General features: G+C 41.1%; 1 protein-coding gene and 1 long non-coding RNA gene across 4 annotated transcripts in view; both read right to left on the bottom strand.

The window, feature by feature from the left end:
• The window catches only part of JAK2 (Janus kinase 2), a 160,557-nt gene that overhangs the window by 122,106 nt on the left and 16,211 nt on the right, over positions 1-22,240 (bottom strand). The window contains exon 1 of one of the 3 annotated variants that reach the window (XM_043515094.1): positions 15,433-15,750. The exons of the other annotated variants lie outside the window; for them this stretch is intronic. Coding sequence (XP_043371029.1) covers positions 15,433-15,490 — 58 coding nt within the window. The 5' untranslated portion in view covers positions 15,491-15,750. Of the gene's footprint in view, positions 1-15,432; positions 15,751-22,240 lie in introns of those variants that run through there. 3 annotated transcript variants of the gene reach the window in all.
• Positions 17,863-21,381, bottom strand: LOC122460362. Its single transcript, XR_006281623.1, has 4 exons — positions 21,288-21,381; positions 20,148-20,220; positions 19,590-19,782; positions 17,863-19,459 (listed from the first exon to the last, which is right to left on the bottom strand). It is a non-coding gene; the product is annotated as an uncharacterized LOC122460362 (long non-coding RNA).

Genomic DNA, 22,240 nt, shown 5'->3' with positions numbered 1-22,240 from the left:
AAAGCAGGCTCTAAGACCAGACTTTTTCAGCAGTATGGTACAGAGGAACTGCACCACACCCAGAAGATCTGTCATGTTTCATGTTGTGCAGCGTACCTATACTTAAGTGTGGCATTACACTGGGGAGGCTGGCGATGTCCGCGAGAAAGAATGTAAAGGCATAAGTAACAGACAAAAGAACAAGAGACACTCCCTTCAGAGAGACAAAGACAAAGGAAAATGGGAGACAGAAGAAAGAGGATGAGATGAAAGACATCAGTAGTGGTCTTAAAATGTGTAACCTACATTGTTCCTCCAATAGCAGTTGATACTCTTAAAGGAAACATTTTGCAGCTGGATCTAGGATTTTGCAGTACCATTGCCCTGGGAAGCAGAGGCTACAGAACACCACCGCTCTCTGGTGTGCAAGCCTTTGAAGAGAGACCATCTCTTACAAACGACCACTTTTGCTAACTCCCATGAGTGGTTGCTCTTGGCAGGTTTTACTGTATTTTCTACACAAGCAGTGGAATTTGCAAGGTTGGGACTGAAAATTCTCTAGATCTGAACAAAGTTTTTTAATGCACACAGAGACTTCAATATAAAAGTCTCCTCTAGCACTTGACTATAGGCAGCCCCACACTACAAGAAAACACACATTTTCACTTTCCATTCTGATAGCCTCTCAAACTACACCCACCTGGCAACAAATTGATGGGGGAAAGGCAAACCTGTAGTAATACATTAGGTAACCCTGACATTGGGCCCCAAAAGTGGGGAATGAAACAAATAGGGGGTAAAAAGAGAACAGTGCACAGGAACAGTGAGCTTAGGGGTCATCCAAAGTGAAATGGCACATGGTGCGTCTGAGGCCCCCAGTCCTGGCTCAGAAGGCAGCAAAAATAAAGTCAATAAAGTATATTTTTATGGGAAGAAAACAGAGAAGGGAAGAGCAATAGAAGCTTCAGGGGGCTTTCCCTGTTGGAAAAAAAAAGAGGAGATCTGAAGAAACCTGCAGCCCTGATTCAGTAAAGTACTTAAGCACCTTCTTAACTTTAAGCAGGTGCTTAAAACCCATTGACTTCAGTGAGATTTAAGCACATGCTTAAGTGCTCTGCTGAATCAACTGATGTCCAAGTTAACTAGCTTCTCCAAATAAAGTCTAGTATCTCACTGTAAAAATTGATATTTTTGCATATTGTACCAAATTAAAATTATGTATTCCTCAACAACCCTGAAGACTGTAGAACAATTGGGGACATACTGTGCAAGTACCTAAGGCTACCGAACTTTTGAATTTTGGTTACTGACAATGTCACCTGAATTACAGGCCAACAAGTTATGCTGAAAAGAACTTTAAGGATTAATGTCTGTGGTGATGATCCCCTCCAGCAATGTAAGTAGTGCTAATCCCAGTCCTTCTAGCTGGGTACTTGATGATCTGCCAGCCTCACACAGAACCAAGAAATGGGGAAAGTAGTTAATTTCATACCACTTGGAATGCACAAGGTGCCCAGCTCTGGAAACGATTATGAGCATCTGGCTATTTCCTGAGTCCACACAGAACAGAACAGATAGCTCTATTTGTGTATGGACCAAGGTTACATGGGGAAATTTCATAGCTGAATTGTGAGCTGGTCCAGCACTTCTGCAGGAGGTCCTTGGAGAGTCTGTGCATGCAGACACCTGATCTGATGAACTCTCTCATGTATCTTCCTAGGAGTGACGAATTCCCTATGTTTTTATCCAAAACTATCTCGGGGTGGCCAGAAGCTTGACTTCAACTATGGATATGTGGGTTGAATGTGCCAGACATTCATGTGACCCTGTATGGTGATACATACATACTAGGGATTTCTGTGGTCTGTTTACTGGTACTGAATCGAAGTACTCCCAACATCTCCATTCCAGCCAGGCTGTCTTTCAGCTCACAGACAACTACTGCCAGCTGTTAGAGGGGCTCTTGCTGTTCTGATTTCTTGTCATGTTCCGTTTTTAATTTGAGCCTGTAGGCTACAGTGTTCTATTTGGATTAAAGGAGTCTTGACACAGACTGGACAGGAGATGGCTAGGCAGCTGCTTGAACCCTCGTATGTACAGACTTTCTGTTAGTGTTCAAACATGTTATGTCTGAGGGCAAGAGGTGTCACTTGTCCACAGCCATAGATAATGTGAAAAACTATTAACGAGACTTCTTGGGTGGCATGCAAGCTGATTACTCAGCTGGTGTTACTCACGGAGATTCTGGAGGTGCTGTGGCAACTCCAGAATACAATGTTGTTGCTGGTTTGTGGAGACAAGCCTTGGGTCCAATTTTTGAGGAGGTAGTCAGCATTTTGTGATGAGAAGGCAGGCTGCCAGCTATTCTTAAGAAAATCAGCAAGACCTTTATCAATGTCAATAGTTGTTTTTTTGAGAAATCTTGCTTATTTTGATCAGTATCCCATCTCACCCTTTTGCAGTGGGGCAGCTTAGACAGTCCAAGTACACAGATTTCCTTGAATCCATACAACTGAGTTACAGAAATTAAAGACATGGGATGGAGAAGGCACTGGGTATATGTTTATGACCTCCTCTATTCCATGGATGAAGACAAATTTTCAAATCCCCTCAGCATTGTCCTGTGTCTGTTCCCATTGACAGGAATGGTAAATAGATTTCAATGGAACAGAATTAACCCAACACTGAGCACATCTGAAACTTCTATCCAAAGCATCTATGCTGAGTCTTTTACATCTAGCTGCTCCTTGGATACCACTGATCATGAGTTTTTGTGAGGGACCTCTGTGACATGTAGCAAGGATGGAGTCTCTCTCAAGTGGTTCTCTTCCTAGTTTTCCAAAATTACCTAGAGGGTAGTGATGGGCAATTGTTCCTTTTCCCTCCAAGGGCTCGCTCTTGGAGGTTATTTTATCAGCTGGTAGGTATTTATTTGACACTGGAGTGATCAGTCTATTGCAATTTTTTTTGGTGAAATTACATTAGAGCTTAGGTTGGGTATGGTTCCCTGGCTTTATGCAAATTATACAATTAAATAAATAGTCTTTCCTGTTTTGCCTCATGAGCGGTTTCCCCAGCCCATCACTGTGACAAGTTTGTTACACTCCTCCCAGAAACAGAATAATTCCCAGATCTCCCCTCAACTAGCCATCTCTCAATGGGAAGTTCTTGCTAATTACTGCCCAGACTCAATCCTCCTGTGTTTGGGAAAGATGACTATTAAATTACAGGTGCACTTGAACATCCAGTGACATTCCAGCAAGTGGAGATCATCAGTTAGGAAACAACAGAATTGAAACTAATTTATATCAAACTTTGCAGTCAACCTTCCTAACAAAAAAATACCCATATATGAAATGCTGCAAAAAGGATCTAGATAAACAGATTACTCCAAAGGGGTGGGTTCACTCTGGAAAAGAGAACCAGCAACTTCATCCTGCAGCTCAATAAAATATTTCTTCAAGATATTGTTTCAATGGTATCTCACACCAGTCAAATTAGAATAGATATATAGCTTGAATGGGAATAAAGGTTGGAGAAACTGTGGTAAAAGAGGAGATTTTGTATATATATGGTGGACATACCCAGTCATTAGAGAGTACTGGGATGCAATTCATAATCATATATCACAAATTATTGGATATTTATTACCAAGTGATCCTTTGGGTAATCTTCCTAGGGTTTCCTAGTGGAAATGGTCACAAAAAAGGAAATGACAAATTAATCTCTCATTTGCTAGGAGCTACTTAGCTACTGATAGCCTCTCAATAGAAAAAGAAAAAATGATCCAACCATCAAGGAATGATTAAAAAAAAGGGAGGTGGTTGTTATGGAAAAATTTACACGCCAATTACACGCTCAACACAAACAGAGGACAAATAGGTATTTAGACATTTGATTAGCATTGATTCAGTACTCAAAGTACTGAATGTACTGAATGTACATTCACCTAAAAAAGGATCAAAACACCTGTCCAATTTTTTGTGAATATTAACATTTGATAGACATGCTGTGTTTGCTAAATATGTAGTTAGATATTTCTATCAATTTAATAAGATCACTAGACACGTCATGAGTAGTATAAAGATGTTTATTCTGTACATGCTAATGCCCTGTTAAAAAGAGATCTGATTATTATTTTATAATACTGTACAATGTTTCTCTAAGCAAAAGCTCACTGTTGTAATGATTGCTGTATTCTCTCCAATAGTTACATGGCCAGGATTTGTAAACTTGTTAAAACTTCCTGATTAAAGAAACAGTTTAAACGGGGGGGGGGGGGGAGGGAAGAGAGAGGGAGACCATGTTAGCAGTGTTCGTTGGAAGTTAAATTGGACATTCTGATCATGCTTGACTGCATGGCAGCTTTTGATATAACGGACTATGAGGTGTTGCTTTCGTGACAAACATCTTCCTGGTGTAACCTAACTGCTTTCCACTGGTTTAATTAATGTGTAGAAAGAAAACCTAAGCCAATTGGTGTTGATGGCTACACTGTACCATTTTTAAAGAGTATGATCAGCAAAGTACATGATAGTACACAGGTGTAGATGTATTACCCTGTGAACCAGGGTGGGCAAGCTTTTTGGCCTGAGGGCCACATTGGAGTTCCTAAACTATATGAAGGGCTGGTTGAGTGTATTAAATTGCTCCCCACAGGAATGTGCTACTTATGGTGTACTACTTACAGCTGCCAGTCCTGGTGCTGTGAGCAGCATGGTAAGGAGGCAGGGGCGGTAGGAAAGGCTGTGCCTCCCCAAAGAGCCTGGCCCCCGCCCCCTATCCACCCCCTCCCTGCACCCCTCAGAATCCCCAACCCATCCAACCCCCTGTTCCTAGTCCCCTGACTGCGCCCTCCCAGAACTCCCTATCCCTAACCACCACCCCCGGGCCCCCACCCGCATCCAAACCCCCCCTACTCTCTGACTGCCCCAACCCCTATCCACACCCCTGCCCCCTCACAGGCCCCCCGGGACTTCCACACCTATCCAACCACCCCCTGCTTCCTGTCCCGACTCCCCCCCGGGACCCCCTGCCCCTTATCCAACCCCCCTGCTCCCTGCCCCCCTACCATGCTGCTCAGAGCACCAGGACTGGCAACTGCAAGTAGTACACTATAAGTAGCACATTCCTACAGGGAGCAATTTAATACACTACACCTCGCAGCTCTCGCAGCTGCGCTGCCCGGCAGGAGTTTGCAACCCCGCCGCACAGAGTGCTGGCAGCACAGTGAGCTGATGCTGCGGAGGAGCGGGAGGGGGAGGGGGCTAGCCTCCCAGGTCAGGAACTCAAAGGCCAGTCAGGATGTGGCCCATGGGCCATAGGTTGCCCACCTCGGCTGTGAACCATATCTAATGATCCTTTCTTCATCCTTTGTCAACTCAGAATCCAGGTCAGGTGTCTGTGTGACAACAACATAGCTGTCACACTGCTTGACAATTTCTCCCTCCCTCCCAAATAAAAAAAACCCCAAAAAACACTGTGTAGAGCAAATAAAAATCTATTTACTACTCCTTGATCTCCACAGCCCAACGTGGTGTTTTTACACACCTCTTCTAAGTGCAGATTCCTGTTTTTTCAGAGTATGGGACATGGTGGTTAATACATCAGTAAATATTTCTGAAGTGCCTATCACCATAATATCAAGTAGATGCTAGTAGTAAGCAGCTAATACAACAGCTCCTCAGAACCAGGAATCTCTCTCAATACTGTATTTAGCAGCTATAATAGTTCCTCCTATGCTGCTCTATAAATGGCACTCAGCTCTGTGTGAGATATTCTCCCCCTCCTTTGTTTAAAGGCTCAGATATTGCAATCATTTGCAATCACTTTTGACACCTGAAAGTTCAGTCCCTAATCCAGAAGAATACCTGGATAATATTGCCAGTTTCATGCTTCAGAGTCACCTTGTACTCCACTCTGTAAAAGTAGGAATCTTTCTGCTAGGTAAAAGCCTTTGCTGTGAAGAGGCTCTCTTTCTCAGTGTCCTAGTTTATGGACAAACATTCAGAAGCAGAGAAACAGTTTGAGAATTATTGCACAACTCTTGGCCAATTCTTTTCCTTGGAAAATGGTTTGATAACGCTCCATGTATTGGACATTATTTGAAAGTGGTTTAAGTTTTTATTTAAAAAACAGAAGCAGCTGCACCCTTATTTATCCCCTAACAAAACTGTTACAGCAGACCATGATCAAAAGGCTCAACTATTTTAACTCCCTTTTAGCAAGGCTTTCCCTATACTTTCAGCTTGCTTTGAACGTAGCAGCATTTTTGTTCACTGGCTTCAGCAACCATAATCATACTTTCACCCCACGTTCTCTACATTGTCCACTCATAAATTGACACCAAATTGAATATTTGTTGTTGTTTTATATAAAGAGCATTCAACAATATTACTCCAAGCTAATATGATAGATTCAAGTTCTCCTCCTTGGATCTTTGCCTGGTGCATATCATAGTTTCTTTTCTTAAACCAGCTCTGAAGTAAGAGTGACTAAGGATTACAAAATCTTCACTATGATGATTCTTACTATGATGTTGTTAACTCTACACCAGAGTTCAAGATCTGGTAAAGAATTTCTCTTTACAATGTTCTTAAAACCAGAACTCATTTATTTTTAAATTTAAAAGATTCAGGACATTTTTTTTAAAAAATTGCAAGTATATGCTATTTTAATCTAGTATATGCCAATCACAGCACAACTAAAGCATATGCATGCTGAAAGGCACTGTGCTGCCAGGCCAGCAAAAACATTACTATGTAAAAAATTCTATGCATGAAATTCTCTAATTAGCTGCTCCTAGCACCAGTCTCTAAACCCAATGACATAGGCCTTAAATGGAAAAAAATAGTCTACTGGCAACTACCAAAGTAAGAAAGAGAAATAAAAATGCACGTAGATTAATTCTATGGGAAACATCACTACACTAGCACTAAATATCGTTACATGGTAGACTCATATGAAATAAATATCTTCTCTCACACAGCCCAAAACTTTTACTTTCTCATAAAAATTGATGTATCCTGGTCACATGAACAAGAGAGGGTATGATGTATCATGGGTATAGGCCAGTGGTTCTCAAACTTTTGTATTGGTGACCCCTTTCACACAGCAAGCATCTGAGTGCGAGCCACCTTATAAAATATAAAAAAGTTTTTTTATATTTAACACTATTATAAATGTTGGAGAAGAACATAAAACCATAAGAATGGCCCTGCTGAGTCAGACCAAAGGTCCATCCAGCCCAGTATCTTGTCTTCTGACAGTGGCCAGTGCCAGGTGCCCCAGAGGGAATGAACAGAACAGGTAATCATCAAGTGATCCATTCCCTGTCGCTCATTCCCAGCTTCTGGCAAACAGAGGCTAGGGACACCATCCCTGCCCATCCTAGCTAATAGCCATTGATGGACCTATCCTCCATGAATTTATCTAATTCTTTTTTGAACCCTGCTATGGTCTTGGCCTTCACAACATCCTCTCGCAAGGAGATCCACAGGTTGACTGTTCATTGTGTGAAGAAATACTTCCTTTTATTTGTTTTAAACCTGATGCCTATTAATTTCATTTGGTGACCCCCTACTTCTTGTGTTATGAGAAGTAGTAAACACCACCTCCTGATCTACTTTCTCTACACCTGTCATGATTAACCTCAATCGTATCTCCCCGTAGCAATCTCTTTTCCAAGCTGAAAAGCCCCAGTTATTTATTAATCTCTCCTCATATGGCAGCCATTCTGTACCCTTAATCGTTTTTGTTCCCCTTTTCTGAACCTTTTCCAATTCTAATGTATCTTTTTTGAGATGGGGCAATCACATTTGCACACAGTATTCAAGATGTGGGCGTACCACAGATTTATAGAGAGGCAACATGATATTTTCTGTCCTATTATCTATCCCTTTCTTAATTATTCCCAGCATTCTGTTCGCTTTTCTGACTGCCACTGCACATTGAGTGGATGTTTTCAGAGAACTATCCACAATGACTCCAAGATCTCTTTCTTGAGTGGTAACAGCTAATTTAGACCTCATCATTGTATATGTATAGTTGGGATTATGCTTTCCAATGTGCATTACTTTGAATTTATCAACATTGAATTTCATCTGCCATTTCGTTGCCCAGTCACCCAGTTCCAAAAGATCCTTTTGTAGCTTTTCACAGTTTGCCTGGGTCTTAACTATCTTTAGTAATTTTGTATCATCTGCAAATTTTGCCACCTCACTGTTTACCCCTTTTTCCAGATCATTTATGAATATGTTGAATAGGACTGGGCCCAGAACAGACCTCTCGGGGACACTATGATTTACCTCTCTCCATTCTGAAAACAGAGGATTTATACCTACCCTTTGTTTCCTATCTTTTAACCAGTTAACAATCCATGAGAGCACCTTCCCTCTTATCCCATGGCAGATAACTTTGGTTAAGAGCCTTTGGTGAGGGACCTTGTCAAATGCTTTCTGAAAATCTAAGTACACTATATCCACTGGATCCCCTTGGTCCACACGCTTGGTGACCCCCTCAAAGAATTCTAGTATATTGATGAAGCATGATTTCCCTCTACTAAAACCTACATTCAAAGCAAGCCGAAAGTATAGGGAAAGCACTGCTAAGAGAGAATTACAGTAGATGAGCCTTTTGACCATGGTCTGCTGTAACAGTTTTGTTAGAGGATAAATAAGGGTGCAGCTTGTTCTGTTTTTTAAATAAAAGCGGGTTTGGGGTGGAGGCTCACAGCTCGCAACCTCCACATAATAATCTTGTGCCCTCCTGAGGGGTCACGATCCCCAGTTTGAGAACCCCTGGGATAGGCTCCTAAAATCAATTATACAATCCATCCCTCAATACAAAGGTTGTCTGACTTTACAAAAACGGCTATTTCCTTGGCACAATATAAGCCCATTAACACTGAACACACATTCATTTGCAAAATATTTCATATTCGAACATTCATGAATATTAGGCACTGTCCACAAGAGTCACTTACATTATGAAATATGATCTAATTACCATAAATTTTCTAGTAAAACACAGATTTTTAGTAACCAAATTTAGTAATATGATAATTTACCTCCAGCACTCTGCTCTTCAATCTTTGTGATAAATTTGGCAATCCTGTATGGCTTTTTGAGATATTTCTTCGGTTTGTGAATTATAGGTTTCTACTGTATGTATTTTTCTGTGAACAAACTAACCACAAAAAAACATGGTACAAGTGAAAAGGTACAAAATACCTACTGATATGATTTTAATTTTCACTGTATTTGTAAACACGTGTGGGTTTACAAATACGTCATCACATGCAGAAAAAGCTCCCAGGGATTAGGCAACCTGGGTTTATAGAAGCATAGAAATGTTGGACTTGAAGTCATCGAGTCCAGCTTCCTATACTGTGACAAGAACCAAGTAAACCTAGACCATCCCTGACAGATGTTTGTCCAAGCTGTTATTTAAAAACCTCCAACGATGGGGATTCCACAGCCTCCCTTGAAAGCCTATTCCAGAGTTTAACTACTTAGAGTTACGAAGTTTTTCCTAAAATCTAACCTAAATCTTCCACAGATTAAACCCATTACGCCTTGTCATAACTTCAGTGAACATGGAGAACAATTGATCACTATCCTCTTTATAACAGCCTCTTAGCATATTTGAAGACTGTTATTAGGTTCCCCCTCAGTCTTCTTTTCTCAAGACTAAACATTTAACCTTTCCTCATAGGTCAGCAAAAACAATGAGGAGTCCTTGTGGCACCTTAGAGATTAACAAATTTATTTGGGCATAAGCTTTCGTGGGCTAGAACCCACTTCATCGGATGCATGGAGTGGAAAAGACAGTAGCAGGTATACACAGCACATGAAAGGATGGGAGTTGCCTTACCAAGTGGGAGGTCAGTCTAACGAGACAATTCAATTAACAGTAGGACACCAAGGGAGGAAAAAATCACTTTTGTAATGGTAATGAGAGTGGCCCATTTTTTCCACTCCATGCATCTGATGAAGGGGGTTCTAGCCCACGAAAGCTAATACCCAAATAAATTTGTTCGTCTCTAAAGTGCCACAAGGACTCCTCATTGTTTTTGCTGATACAGACTAACACGGCTACCACTCTGAAACCTCATAGGTCAGGTTTTCTAAACCTTTTATCACTCAGACAAGAGTAAACAAGACTTCAGACACCATGCACCACTGAACTTAATGTTGCTCAGATTTAAATGAAAGGGCACTGAACTGATTTTTGCCATCAGAGATGGATTATCTTTCAACAACAGAACCATAGGATCTTGAATATTTCCTGGGGGAATTCTACGCCACTGTGCATACACAGAGTTTATGACCCATGCAAATTTCTTTGCTTCCCCGCAGAAAAATGACTTTCTGATGGGTAAGTAAAGGGAAGCCACAAGAGCGGTCATACAATCCCCCTCCCCACCCCTGAAGTATGTTTTGGGTGCCCAGGGCAGCTGGCAGAGAGGTAAATCACTCTGGGGCAGGGGACAGGACTGGGCAAGACCTGGCTGGTGGTTCCTTCCCTGCGCTAGGCTCAGCTGCTACTCCCGGCTGGGTTGGGGAAGACGGGACTTCCTCCTCTCCTGCAAAGCATCCAGGGCCAGGTCAGACCCACGCCCAGATTCCTCCCCCAGCTATAGGAAGCTCTGAAAACTGCACCCCCACCCGCCACACTTCCTGCGCCCATCGCTCCTCAGCTGCAGGGGAAGGGATCACTATACAGGGAGCTGCTCCCCCATCCGCCCAATCCTCGTGCATCCAGACCCCCTCATGCCCAGATCTCCTGCCGAGCCTCACATCCCCACACACCCAGAACTCCCCAGTCCCCCTGCACCACCCCAATGAGCCACCCGCACCCGGACCCCACCCTACAAGTCCCAACAAGCTGCACCTGGATTCCCACCTCACTGAGCCTTACTCCCCCAGCATATGGACCTCCACACTGAGCTCCCCACACCCAGAACTCTAACCACCTTCACCTGGACCCCTTGCAGAGTCCAATTACCACTGCACCCAGAACCCCCACCAAGAAGCCCCTGTGCATCCAGATTGCCCCATACAGAACCCTCTCAGCTCACACCTGGATCTCCCCCCCACACACACACACACTGAGACACTCCACACTTGGATCCTGCCTTGTTGAATCTCCCTGTCCATATCTGGCATTGAGGGGCAGGGTCAGTCCTTGCACTGTGTCAGGGTTGGGTGCAACCTCACAGCTAAGTCTGTGTCCCTGGGGCGGGGGAAGCTTCACTGTGATCTCCCACTTCTGTGCAGCCAGTGGCCTGTGCTCCCCAATGCCATGCTGGAGCCTCCACATTTATTTGACAAATAAAATATGCAGAATTGTTAATGTTTTGGCACAGAATGCCCTCCAGAGTAGCATATGGATGAACGTGCTAACCAACAAAGCGCAGGATGGGGTTCTGTTAGGGACCACTGAATCAAACCAGAACACAGGATGAGAACTCCTTAGACACCTGCTTAAAATGTGTGGAAATTGTGTTGTTGTGGGGACTTCAATTTGGGGCACATATGCTGGAAGTTTCATGCCACCAGTAGTAAAACATCATTAGAGTTTCTAAAAATTATAGTTGATAACTTTCTAACACAGAAAATACTATACCCAACACAAGGAAACTCTATTTTGGACCTCATTATGGACAGATAAAGCAGCTTTATGGTCACTGGATTGGAAGTTGGTAGTTAAAGTCGAACTTCGGCATTACGAACCCCTTGGGAGTGGAGTTAGATTGCTGGTTAGACTGACATATATCCCGGGGAAAATGGAAATGCTGATACAGGATTCAATTAATAAAGAATTAAAGGATAGGAATATACTAAATGCTAGTCAATATATGTTTATGGAAAAGAGCTTTTGGATACAAGTTTGAATTTTGCCCCTATACCAGCATCAGTTTCAGACTAAATATTTATATCGCAAATACATGCCATTTACAACAGACTTAAAGCCAAGTCAGTGCAGCCTGGAAAAACTTCAATTGCTTGAGCTGCATAAAAAAAGCACAAGACAAGATTGCCTTTTTGCCTACTGATCTTTGCCTTGACAGCAGAACTATGTGGCACAAATAATAAAGTTTCAGACTGACTTTGATATAACTGGAATCTCTACCAAAAAGGTCTAATAGTTACATAAACCTTACATAAACAAAGTTACATAACAGTTGTTAATAATTAATGGGTCCATTATATTTCGGCCAATTGTGCTACACCATCCCATCCTGCCAGCGAACTGTACGCAGGATAATGCATTTCACACAAGGCAATCAAAATTAAGTTAGAATATAAAATTATGTTATTTTATAAACTATAGTTATAACTAGGTTATAAAACTGTAATTTCATCATCATCAAATGACAGGTACGATAGGAAAATATTTATATTTAGACAGTTATATGCTATTGAATCAAAACAATGCTGTTGATCAAAGGCCAAAGGGAAATCTCCAAATTTGGACCTAATATTCCAACAAATATTGTGACAACCTACAAATTGCCCTACATTTCTTTAATGAAATCAAAGTTGACCTCAATGCAGGTTTATTATGCTCTAGAATAGATTGAAAAGCTTGAAGTAACAACAACAGAAGATACTGTCGTTATTTACCCTATTTACTATACTTTTAGTTTGTGTTTCTGATGGGTCACTTCAGAGGTAACAAGCTAGAAAGCCTAAACTGTTCATTGCACAGATATATTCATTCACTATTGGAGCAGCAACAAACAAACAAAAAACTGACACAAATTTGTGGCAAACTTCTAGAAGAGAAAGGCATTTACCACTGTAAATGTTATTTGAGTGTACTACCCTTGCAGGTCCACACTCTTGGGGAGTAGAGATGTTTACCACAAGCTCAGAACCATGTAGCAAACACTGCCCACACAGAGAATGCCCTTCCGGGATGCAAACATTCACAACAAGGTTATGAAAGTCATTAAACTGATTGGGTGGGTGGACAGGCGAGAGAGACTCTTTCATTAGCTCAAAACCAGCATGTTAAAAACGTTCCAAATTTTCAGTAGGATGAAATTTCCATAAAAACAACTCATGCACTGGCTATATTTAACAAAAACAGGTTGTTGTAAGTAAGATATATTTATCTGTATTTTTATACTAAACTATTGCATCATGATGATTAGAGTCCGAACACAATAATGCAATTCTCCCTCTCCAAAACACAACAAAATAGAAAGTATTCTTTTTTTTACCTGTTCTAATCCTTGATTTCGAGATTACTTGACCTGTCACAGCCTCTACCTACTTTACTGTTGCACCAAATATATCTACAAGCAGTACACCCCATTTCTAGAAATTGATTTAAAATTAGAGAGCCAAGAGTCTATTTTCTGGAACGCTTCAGTTGTTTTCAGTTTCTAACTCAGCTTTAATTCTAAACAGAATGTATTAATTGTGTATAGAGGAAACAGATTCCCTTTTGCCTACAGCAAAAAAGCATTTCCTGTATTAAATAATATTACCCGCTTTTGACCCAGTGGTTAGCCAAATTCAGAGTGTCTCAGGTTGTTTCAGTTAGGAGGAGAAATCATTAGATGGAGTCAGCTATTTCTTGGATGTAATCTTCTTTATTTACAAAGATTATACATAAAGTCCTGTTTCCCTTAACATAGTAAGAATCAAACAGCAGGAGAGAGTTTCTTTGCTCACTGCTCCAAACTTGCCTTTCCAGCCAGCACTGTGTGGCTAGAAAGCTCTCTTAGCTTTCTCTCAAGGCCTTTTTACCAGCATTTCTGTTACTGTCTGCTTGGCCTTCTGTCTGCTTCTGTGTCTCTGGCACACACAAACACCTTCACGCAGACAATGACCAGCTGTGCCCCTGCCCACATAATTCAAACTCCTGAGTGGCCTTGGACATGCCTTTGTTTTGACCAGACATGGCCCATGTTTTGGCTTTTACTGCTACTGTTTTAGTGAGGTTATACCCAACCCATTAAACCAGCACAATAATGAACATTGTATGAATGGTATAAAAATATGGATATGCTCATTATCATGTTAGACAACACCCCTACTGAAAGTTTCCTTAAATCCAAGAGGTGTTTTCTCCATTCTCACTGCCAAGAAATGTATGCTTTTCAACTCAATTACATTTCTCCTACCTATCCTGCAAAGCAGATACGAGTTGGATGCCTTTTACCTTGATATAACAATCACTTAGAGCTTGATCCTGCAAAGGTGTTGTGCACTTTGGCCAATCCAGAAAAGCATTCAGTCACGTAAGTAGTTCCCCTGAAAACAGAACTACTCATGTGATTAAAGTTAAGACCATGTTTAAATAACTGGGTCTTAATATGCAGGTAACTCCTTTTGATGAGAGAATTTTCAGGCAGCAACCTGGAAATATAAAAAGGCATATTACTATAATTATAGTGGTCAAGAGAATCAGGAAGTCTACTCATTTGTGGATAAAAAATAAAGTTTCACAAACAAGGGAGAGAGAAGGTCCAGCTTAAAGTCCCCTAATATGAAGCAACAGAAAGAAAACATTCTGAAACAGCAAATGAAAGTTTTAGAGACTGTAAAAACATGGGGTACATAGCACTTAAAGCAAATATAATTCTAATATATATATTACCCACTATGTATGGGTATGTAATGCAAAAGTATTCATAGCAGAAACAGACAGTAAAGTTATTTCATCTTAGAAATGTATACTGACAGCTACCATCAAGGCACATACATACACTGAATCCACTAAAATAGTTAACTTCTCAGAGCTGTAATCAATTGCATGAGTTATATTGCCTCCTAGGAACTCTATACGCTTAAATCAGGCAAAAATAGCAATACAATGATAGAAGACCATTTAAGATTTGCACCACAAATTTCATTTAGCTGTTATAATAGACAATGTTACTGTTGCTTAAAGTTGTTGTTGTTCCATTTACAGTGCATAAAGTATGCAAAGTTGAGTACATTCGTACATTGTTACCAAATCCAGTCCTGGCTATATAGATAACAAAAGGAAATAGCTAAGATCAGATATTCTGTTTTTCTATCTCAATATATTCCTGTAGTGAAATCCTGCAACATCTTTTTAGCTTACATCTAAAATAAATATTTAGCAACTGACAGCCCAAAATTTAGGTTTGGCAAAATAAAAAGTTCAATAAAACTCATTAATAGAAAGGTTTTCACAATTAAACTATAAAAATCAATAAAATTGCAATCTTGGGTTTAAAGTACTGCAGCAGAATGTTTAAAGAGAAACAAACATAACATGTTTTTTTCTTTTAACTGTGAAAACATTGTTATTAATATTAGGATTTGCTAAATTTGGACTTAGTTATATGACAGAAGTTAGAAGTAAATATCACATCAGTTTTATGTAACAAATGTCTCTCTAATAATACTGGGTGCACAAGCCTGAAAAGTACTCACACTAAAATCAATTAAATATATATTACAGCACCTGTAAATTCTTGTGAAGCAAGAGTTGTCTGTGTGCAGGGAATTTCTCTAAATTTCATGCCATGCAGTTTTTCTATACTGCAGCTATATATATTTTAAAGTTTGCAAACTTCTTTCACTTCTTACTCAGAGATGAGATGAAACAGGCTTCTTCCTAGATCTCAAATCTTGGGAGAAACCAAAATGGAAACAGTAGTAGTATTCAACCATGAAATATCCAAGGTCCTGCCTATCCAGCCATATCAGTTTCTTTGAAGGGAGGGCCAGAGGTAGTCTCACTAAGACAAGGAAAAACTGGTAAAGAGCAGATGATTATTACACTTTTTTTTTTTTTTTTTAAAGATAATCAAATCTAGAGCTTATTAAAAAACAGAACTAAAGCAACATCTTCATCAGGCCATGTATTAAATAGGAGTCAGAACTCTTCTGCGCTGACAATCGGTTGCAGACTTTTCAATCTCTAAAGTCACAGGATCATGGGTGCAAAAGAAAAATCTAAGCTTCCATAAAAATATCTTTACAAGCTTGTACAAACAAAATGAAAGGAGAGACGTCTTCCCTGTACATTCTGGGAGAAACCAACTTCATTTTCAGATATGTTTAAGAAGGGATGGGAAAAGGCAGTTTGTTTCACAGCTGAATCCTAACGGTATTAGAGCAGGGGGAATTTGGAGTCATAACTGTTGGGAGTGTATTCCTGCATCTGAGCAGGAATATGTCTAGTGATTAGTGACCATGCCCTCCTACCTTGTTTCCACAACTCCTCTATAACAACCTTATAGAACAAACTGTTGGTCTGCCAAACTAAACCTCTATATTAGGAAATCTGGAGAACACTTTATCCCTATTTAAATTAGTGAAGTGTGACAAAGTGCTTGGAGCTTTCTTTAAGAGGTACGTACACTGGTTATTGCACAAACTTTACACTCTGATCCAAGCCAGAGAGCTGTTGATACAAACCCAGCCATCGGTAGGCCCTACCTGAAGTTCAGTCAAAGCTTGTATTTTTTGACATGTTGATTCTCCTGTTATGCTACACAATATGGTAATTTGTCATCTTTTGTGCATGATTTCACTATATATGAGTAGTCATCTGAATCACAAAACTATCTGCTCTTAGTAAAGTAACCAAAGGGTTTATTAATTTGTACTGTGCCTTTCAGTGTGGCATCTAGATGATTAAATTACAGACATCAGAATTTAAAATAAGCACAAAATTTTTTTTAACAAAAGCTATACAGTATTGAAATAAAAAAAAAAAACACTATCCTGTGATAAAGAGCTTTCAGTCACTATCGCTTGTTTAAAAAAACCAAAACAGGCAAACAGCAAGTAGCTACAACAGAACTGACTGCTATAACAGTTTTGATTAGGGTTTGTGAAATGATGAACTACCACCTGAGTTATACAGGTATATGAGCGAGAGCGGGTGAGGGGGAGAAAACAGGAACCTCAACATCTGCCCTTAAACAGCGACTTCATCTACAGCGAGGAGAAGGTGTTTGCTGATTTAGTTTTAAAACTAGCTTGGGCTAATGTGATTTAAATGCAGTCTGCTTGTGCAATGTGGGTCAAGCATTAAGACTGTATTTATTGCTCAGATATTATTTCTCAAATAATACAATACATTACAATATCATGCCATTTTTCCACAACCTCAGATATGCGAGTTGCATCTTGTAGTAATGAGTATTACAGTGTATGAGAGAGAAACTTTATATACTATTTTTCTTAAATTAACCATGATCTGATGCATCAGGAAACAGTAGCATACCAAGGCAATTGCAATCAGTAAGCTAATTTGCCTCTTCCAAGCAGTAAACTATCTACCTCTACTCCTGCTCCCATTAATGTATCTTACAAAACTCTCATTGACTTGAATGCTACAGGACTGGGACCCAACTAAATGTTTCTGTCCGCAGTAAACACTCCATCTCAATCAGCATATACTGTATCTACTACATATCTTGAAAGAGTTTTTAATACTTACCATGATTTGCTGTTCAGGAATGTGCAATACAGCCTTCTCTCTGTAGTGTAGCCTTTTAAAAGTTCTATTACTGAAAATTTACAGCATATGCACAACCTATATATTTGTTTAACCCTTGTAACTCAATCAAACCTAAACAGATTTTCACCAGGACACTAAGACTATGTCTACACTACAAGCTCTACAACAGCACAGCTGCAGCTACACCACTGTAGCACTGAAGTGTAGACACTTGCTACAGTGATGGAAGGAGCTTTGCCATCACTGTAATAAAATCAACCCCCTCAAGAAGCAGTAGTTAGGAGTTGCTGCCAGAGGGATGAGCTGGTCACTTTCGGGAGCCTCCTGAGGTAAGCGCCGCCCCCCCTTGCTCTCTCCTGCACCCCAACCACCTGCCCCAATCCAAAGCCTGCACCCCCCTCCTTCACCCAAACTCCCTCCCAAAAAGCCCACACCCCTTCCTGCACCCCAATCCTCTGTCCCGGCCTGGTGAAAGTTAGTGAGGGTGGGGAAGGGTGGTGGAGTGAGCGGTGGCGGGGCTTCAGAGAAGGGGCAGGACAGGGGCATAGCCTCACGGAAGGGGTAGAACAGGGCAAAGGTGTTTGGGTTTGTGCAATTAGGCAGTTGGCAATCCTAATATCAGGGCTTAGGTCAATTTAAATGTGTCTCTCAGGGGTGTGAAACATTAAACACCCCCAAGTCGCTAGATTGACCTAAGTCGTAAGCATAGTAGACCAAACCTAAATGTGACCTCTATCCCCTTACAGACTCCCTGCCAAATGTTAACTGCCTTCTTGAAATTAGAGCTGGTTTTTTTTAATTAAATGTGAAAAGTTGCCTTTTTTAATCCAACTTTCCTCATTTCTGCTCAAGTCTTCCAAAAAATAACAAAAAAAAACCCTGAGAAGAAATAAGATCTAAAAAGTTTCAGCCCAAAAAAGTTTGAAGAAAGTCAAACTACTGGAAAAGGGAGTGGTGAGCTAGGCAACCACGGCTATAAGGGATAACATATGCTTTACACACATACACAATTTAAAATAATTATACATACACACAGACTTCTTATTAAGATGAAGATCTACTTATGTTAAAAAGTCAGAGTACTGCTCTCAGGAAAATGGGTGTTATGTAAAAAATATGAGAAAAGGATACTTGTCACAAACTGCCAATATAATTTGTTTATAGCATCAAAATCCTCCAGGGACAATTACAAATCCACATAATGTTCTTCAGTGCTACAGTCTTTTACAGTGCTATGGAAGTGTGTAAAAAATATTCTCCCTTTAGCATTTATGTATTCAAGGAGCCTCCAGAGAAATTCCAAGTAAAGTAAGAATAATTTACACTCTTCAAATAAGTCTGAATAATCAGAATAGGAGGAATAAATGGCATGTTGTGATAAACAAAGATTCCTTTGGGCCAATCAAACACCAGAAACTCTGGGAGACAAGGAATTACACACATTTTTTGGTATTGCAGAATCTTCTAGCACTGCAGTCAAATCTCTCTACACAAGACAGACATCACTTAACCACTTCTTAAAAATCTGCCTGTGTGGATCTGCTGACAGAATTTTGCACTAAATAGCTATTTTTTGCTATTTACCACAGTTGGGTAAATTAATCATGACAGTATACAAACCTCACCAATATTCTACAGGAGAAATACTCATGAAATTATCAAAAATTTAATATTTTTGGTTGGGAATTTCAAAGGACTCTAAGGGATTTAAGTGTCCAAATGCCAGAGAAATTCAATGGGGGATTTGGTTGTCTAATTCTCCTGGGCTCCTTTGAAAATCCAAGCCTTTATGACCAGATTCAAAACAATGAAGAACCTCAAACTGACAATTGGGAGACCGGCTGCAAATGAGTTAATTTTGCAAATTAACAAAAAAGTCAACAATAAAAATGCAAAGGTAATACATTACAAAATGTACTGTGGTCGTTTACATGACATAATTTAGTTTTATCTTTTTTTGGACCAACTTCTGTTGGTGAGAGAGACAAGTTTTCAAGCCACACAGAGCTCATTACGTCTACATCCGATGAAGTAAGCTGTAGCTCACGAAAGCTTATGCTCTAATAAATTTGTTAGTCTCTAAGGTGCCACAAGTACTCCTTTTCTTTTTGCGAATACAGACTAACACGGCTGCTACTCTGAAATACGTCTACACTGTATATAATAATTTAATTTTAAACTACTACAGTGGTCCCAGCTGCAAAAACAATTGCATTCTAACAGCTAGCTTTCAGATGCTCATAACTTTCCAAAATATTTACCTCTTGGGCTGATATTTTCCATGCTTGATCTCTCTGCAAGTAAACAGTTTGGAAACTTTTTAAACACAAACCCTTTCAGCTGTTTTGAAATCATCAGAGGTCAGAAAAAAATAAAACGAACAGTACATTACATTACAGAATGAGCAAAGAATAAGAGATATTGAGACTGGAGACAGCTTTTGAAAATACACAGTACCTCCTATGATTCTGTCTCTCTAAAAGGTTCCCCTGGTCTGATAATTACATCTCTACCCCGATATAACGCTGTCCTCGGGAGCCAAAAAATCTTACCGTGTTATAGGTGAAACCGCGTTATATCAAACTTGCTTTGATCCACTAGAGCGCGCAGCCTCGCCCCCCCGGAGCACTGCTTTACTGTGTTGTATCTGAATTCGTGTTATATCAGGTCACTTTATATCGGGGTAGAGGTGTATTTGCAACAACTTTTGGCTAGTGCTTCCTGGACGGATCATGTTTGGAGTTCAATAGAAGGGAGAAGTAGATTCAAAAGAAAACTCTGAAACAAGACAAAAGAAAGAAAAGTACTCCTAAATCTGAAGATTGGGTGTTACAAAAGCTTAAAGAAAGAGGGATCAAAGCTACAGACAGAGGGCATAGAAGGATTAATGCAAGGATTAATGCACAGGCTAGCAGAGGCACAATTTTCATGTCCTGTTTGTTCTGTTTATAAAGAGAAGGACCCTATCAGTGAGGAAGATCTCACCCAATTGTGAAGTGCTTGGAAACTAATGGATTGCCATGCCTCTACAACAATAAAGTTTTACACCATCTCTATAACAGCATTGTAGCTTTAAATGAATACAAGAAAGGAGTGTGACCTGGCTCTCATTACCTGGTTTCCACCCCCTCTGCCTGCTGAGCCTGTGATTTCTGCAGATTTTAGAGCAGGGGTGGGCAAACTACGGCCCGGGGGCCACATCTGGTCCTTCAGATGTTTTAATCCGGCCCTTGAGCTCCCGCTGGGGAACAGGGTCCGGGGCTTGCCCCACTCCGGCGCTCCAGCCGGGGAGCAGGGTTGGGGATTTGCCCCGCTCCGCGCGTGCGGTGGCTCTGCACAGCTCCCGGAAGCAGCGGCATGTCTCCACTCTGGCTCCTACATGTAGGGGCAGCCAGGGTGCTCCCCATACTGCCCCCTCCCCAGCGCAGCTCCCATAGGCTGGGAACCGCTGCCAATAGGAGCTGCGGGGGCAGCACCTGCAGATGGGCAAGCATGCAGAGCCTCCTGGCTGCACCTCTGCATAGGAGCCGGAGAAGGGACATGACGCTGCTTCCAGGGCAGCATTTACCTCAAGCAGCTCCAGAGCCTGAACCCCTGCCCCTCTCCTGTGCCCAACCCCCTGCCCCAGCCTTAATCCCCCTCCTGCCCTCCAAACCCCTTGGTCCCAGCTTGGAGCACCCTCCTACACTCCCAACCCCTCATCCCCAGCTCCATCCTAGAGCCCACATGCCCAGCCGGAGCCCTCACCCTCTCCCACATCCCAACCCCCAGTTTTTTGAGCATTCGTGGCCTGCCATACAATTTCCATACCCAGATGTGGCCCTCAGGCCAAAATGTTTGCCCACCTCTGCTTTAGAGGGTTCAAGTCAGGTGAAACTCTCAATTCCCCCAACTCTGGGCTGCCCATGAATGCCTGTCTCAGACTTCAAGAGGGTTCTGGGAGGAAGAAGCGCAAGAGCCCACTAAGCATCTCATGCTCTACAAGTAGAATAATAATTAAGGCAAGGATTTTGTCACGGAAGTCGTGGAACTCACAGAATCTGTGACTTCCGAAGACCTCCATGACTTCAGTCCCGGAGTACCCCCCGTCACCTGAGACAACAGGCCCCCAAGCTCCAAGCAGCCATGGGCAGCAGGGGGACCCCCACAGCTCTCCGGCTGCCATGGCAGAACAGGGGGACCCTAGAGTTCTGAGCCCCAATGGATGGTAGGGGGCCCCGGAGTTCCCACCCACCCTGCAGCTGCCCAACCCCTTCCCATTTTATCATGGATATTTTTAGTAAAAGTCAGGGACAGGTCACAGGCTTCTGTGAATTTTTCTTTATTGCCTATGACCTGTCCCTGACTTTTACTAAAAATAGCCATGAGAATATCTTAGCCTTAATAATAATCCAAAAGCAGCTAGGCAAACAACTTGCTCAAAGTAACATTTCTCAAAGGTGTGATTGCTTCTGGATGGCTGGGTCTCCTGTATTATCTATATTTAAAGCCAAAGGGAAAATTGACATTTGAGTCTGGACACACAAAAATTAACAGGAACTAAACGAGACAAGTTGAAGCACTGGAATCAGTTAAATTATGAAGGCTAGCATGCAAAATGGCTTTGTAAAACAAATAACATAAACCCAAGCAAACAACCTAGTATATTTCTCCAATAGACATCTTCTCCTAAGAAATATTAGCTTCTTTTGATCCAGCTCCATCTGTTATGTCTTTTTGGGAGGCTTTTTGTAGGAGGGATTGATTTAGCTCTGAGTGTGTGTTATTATCACAAAGGAATAATAAAGATGAGCTTTAA

The sequence above is a fragment of the Dermochelys coriacea genome, chromosome 5 (assembly GCF_009764565.3).
Source record: "Dermochelys coriacea isolate rDerCor1 chromosome 5, rDerCor1.pri.v4, whole genome shotgun sequence".
NCBI classification, from domain to species: domain Eukaryota; kingdom Metazoa; phylum Chordata; order Testudines; family Dermochelyidae; genus Dermochelys; species Dermochelys coriacea.
Note: the sequence above shows the minus strand (reverse complement) of the source record. Positions and strands in the feature narration are given on the sequence as shown.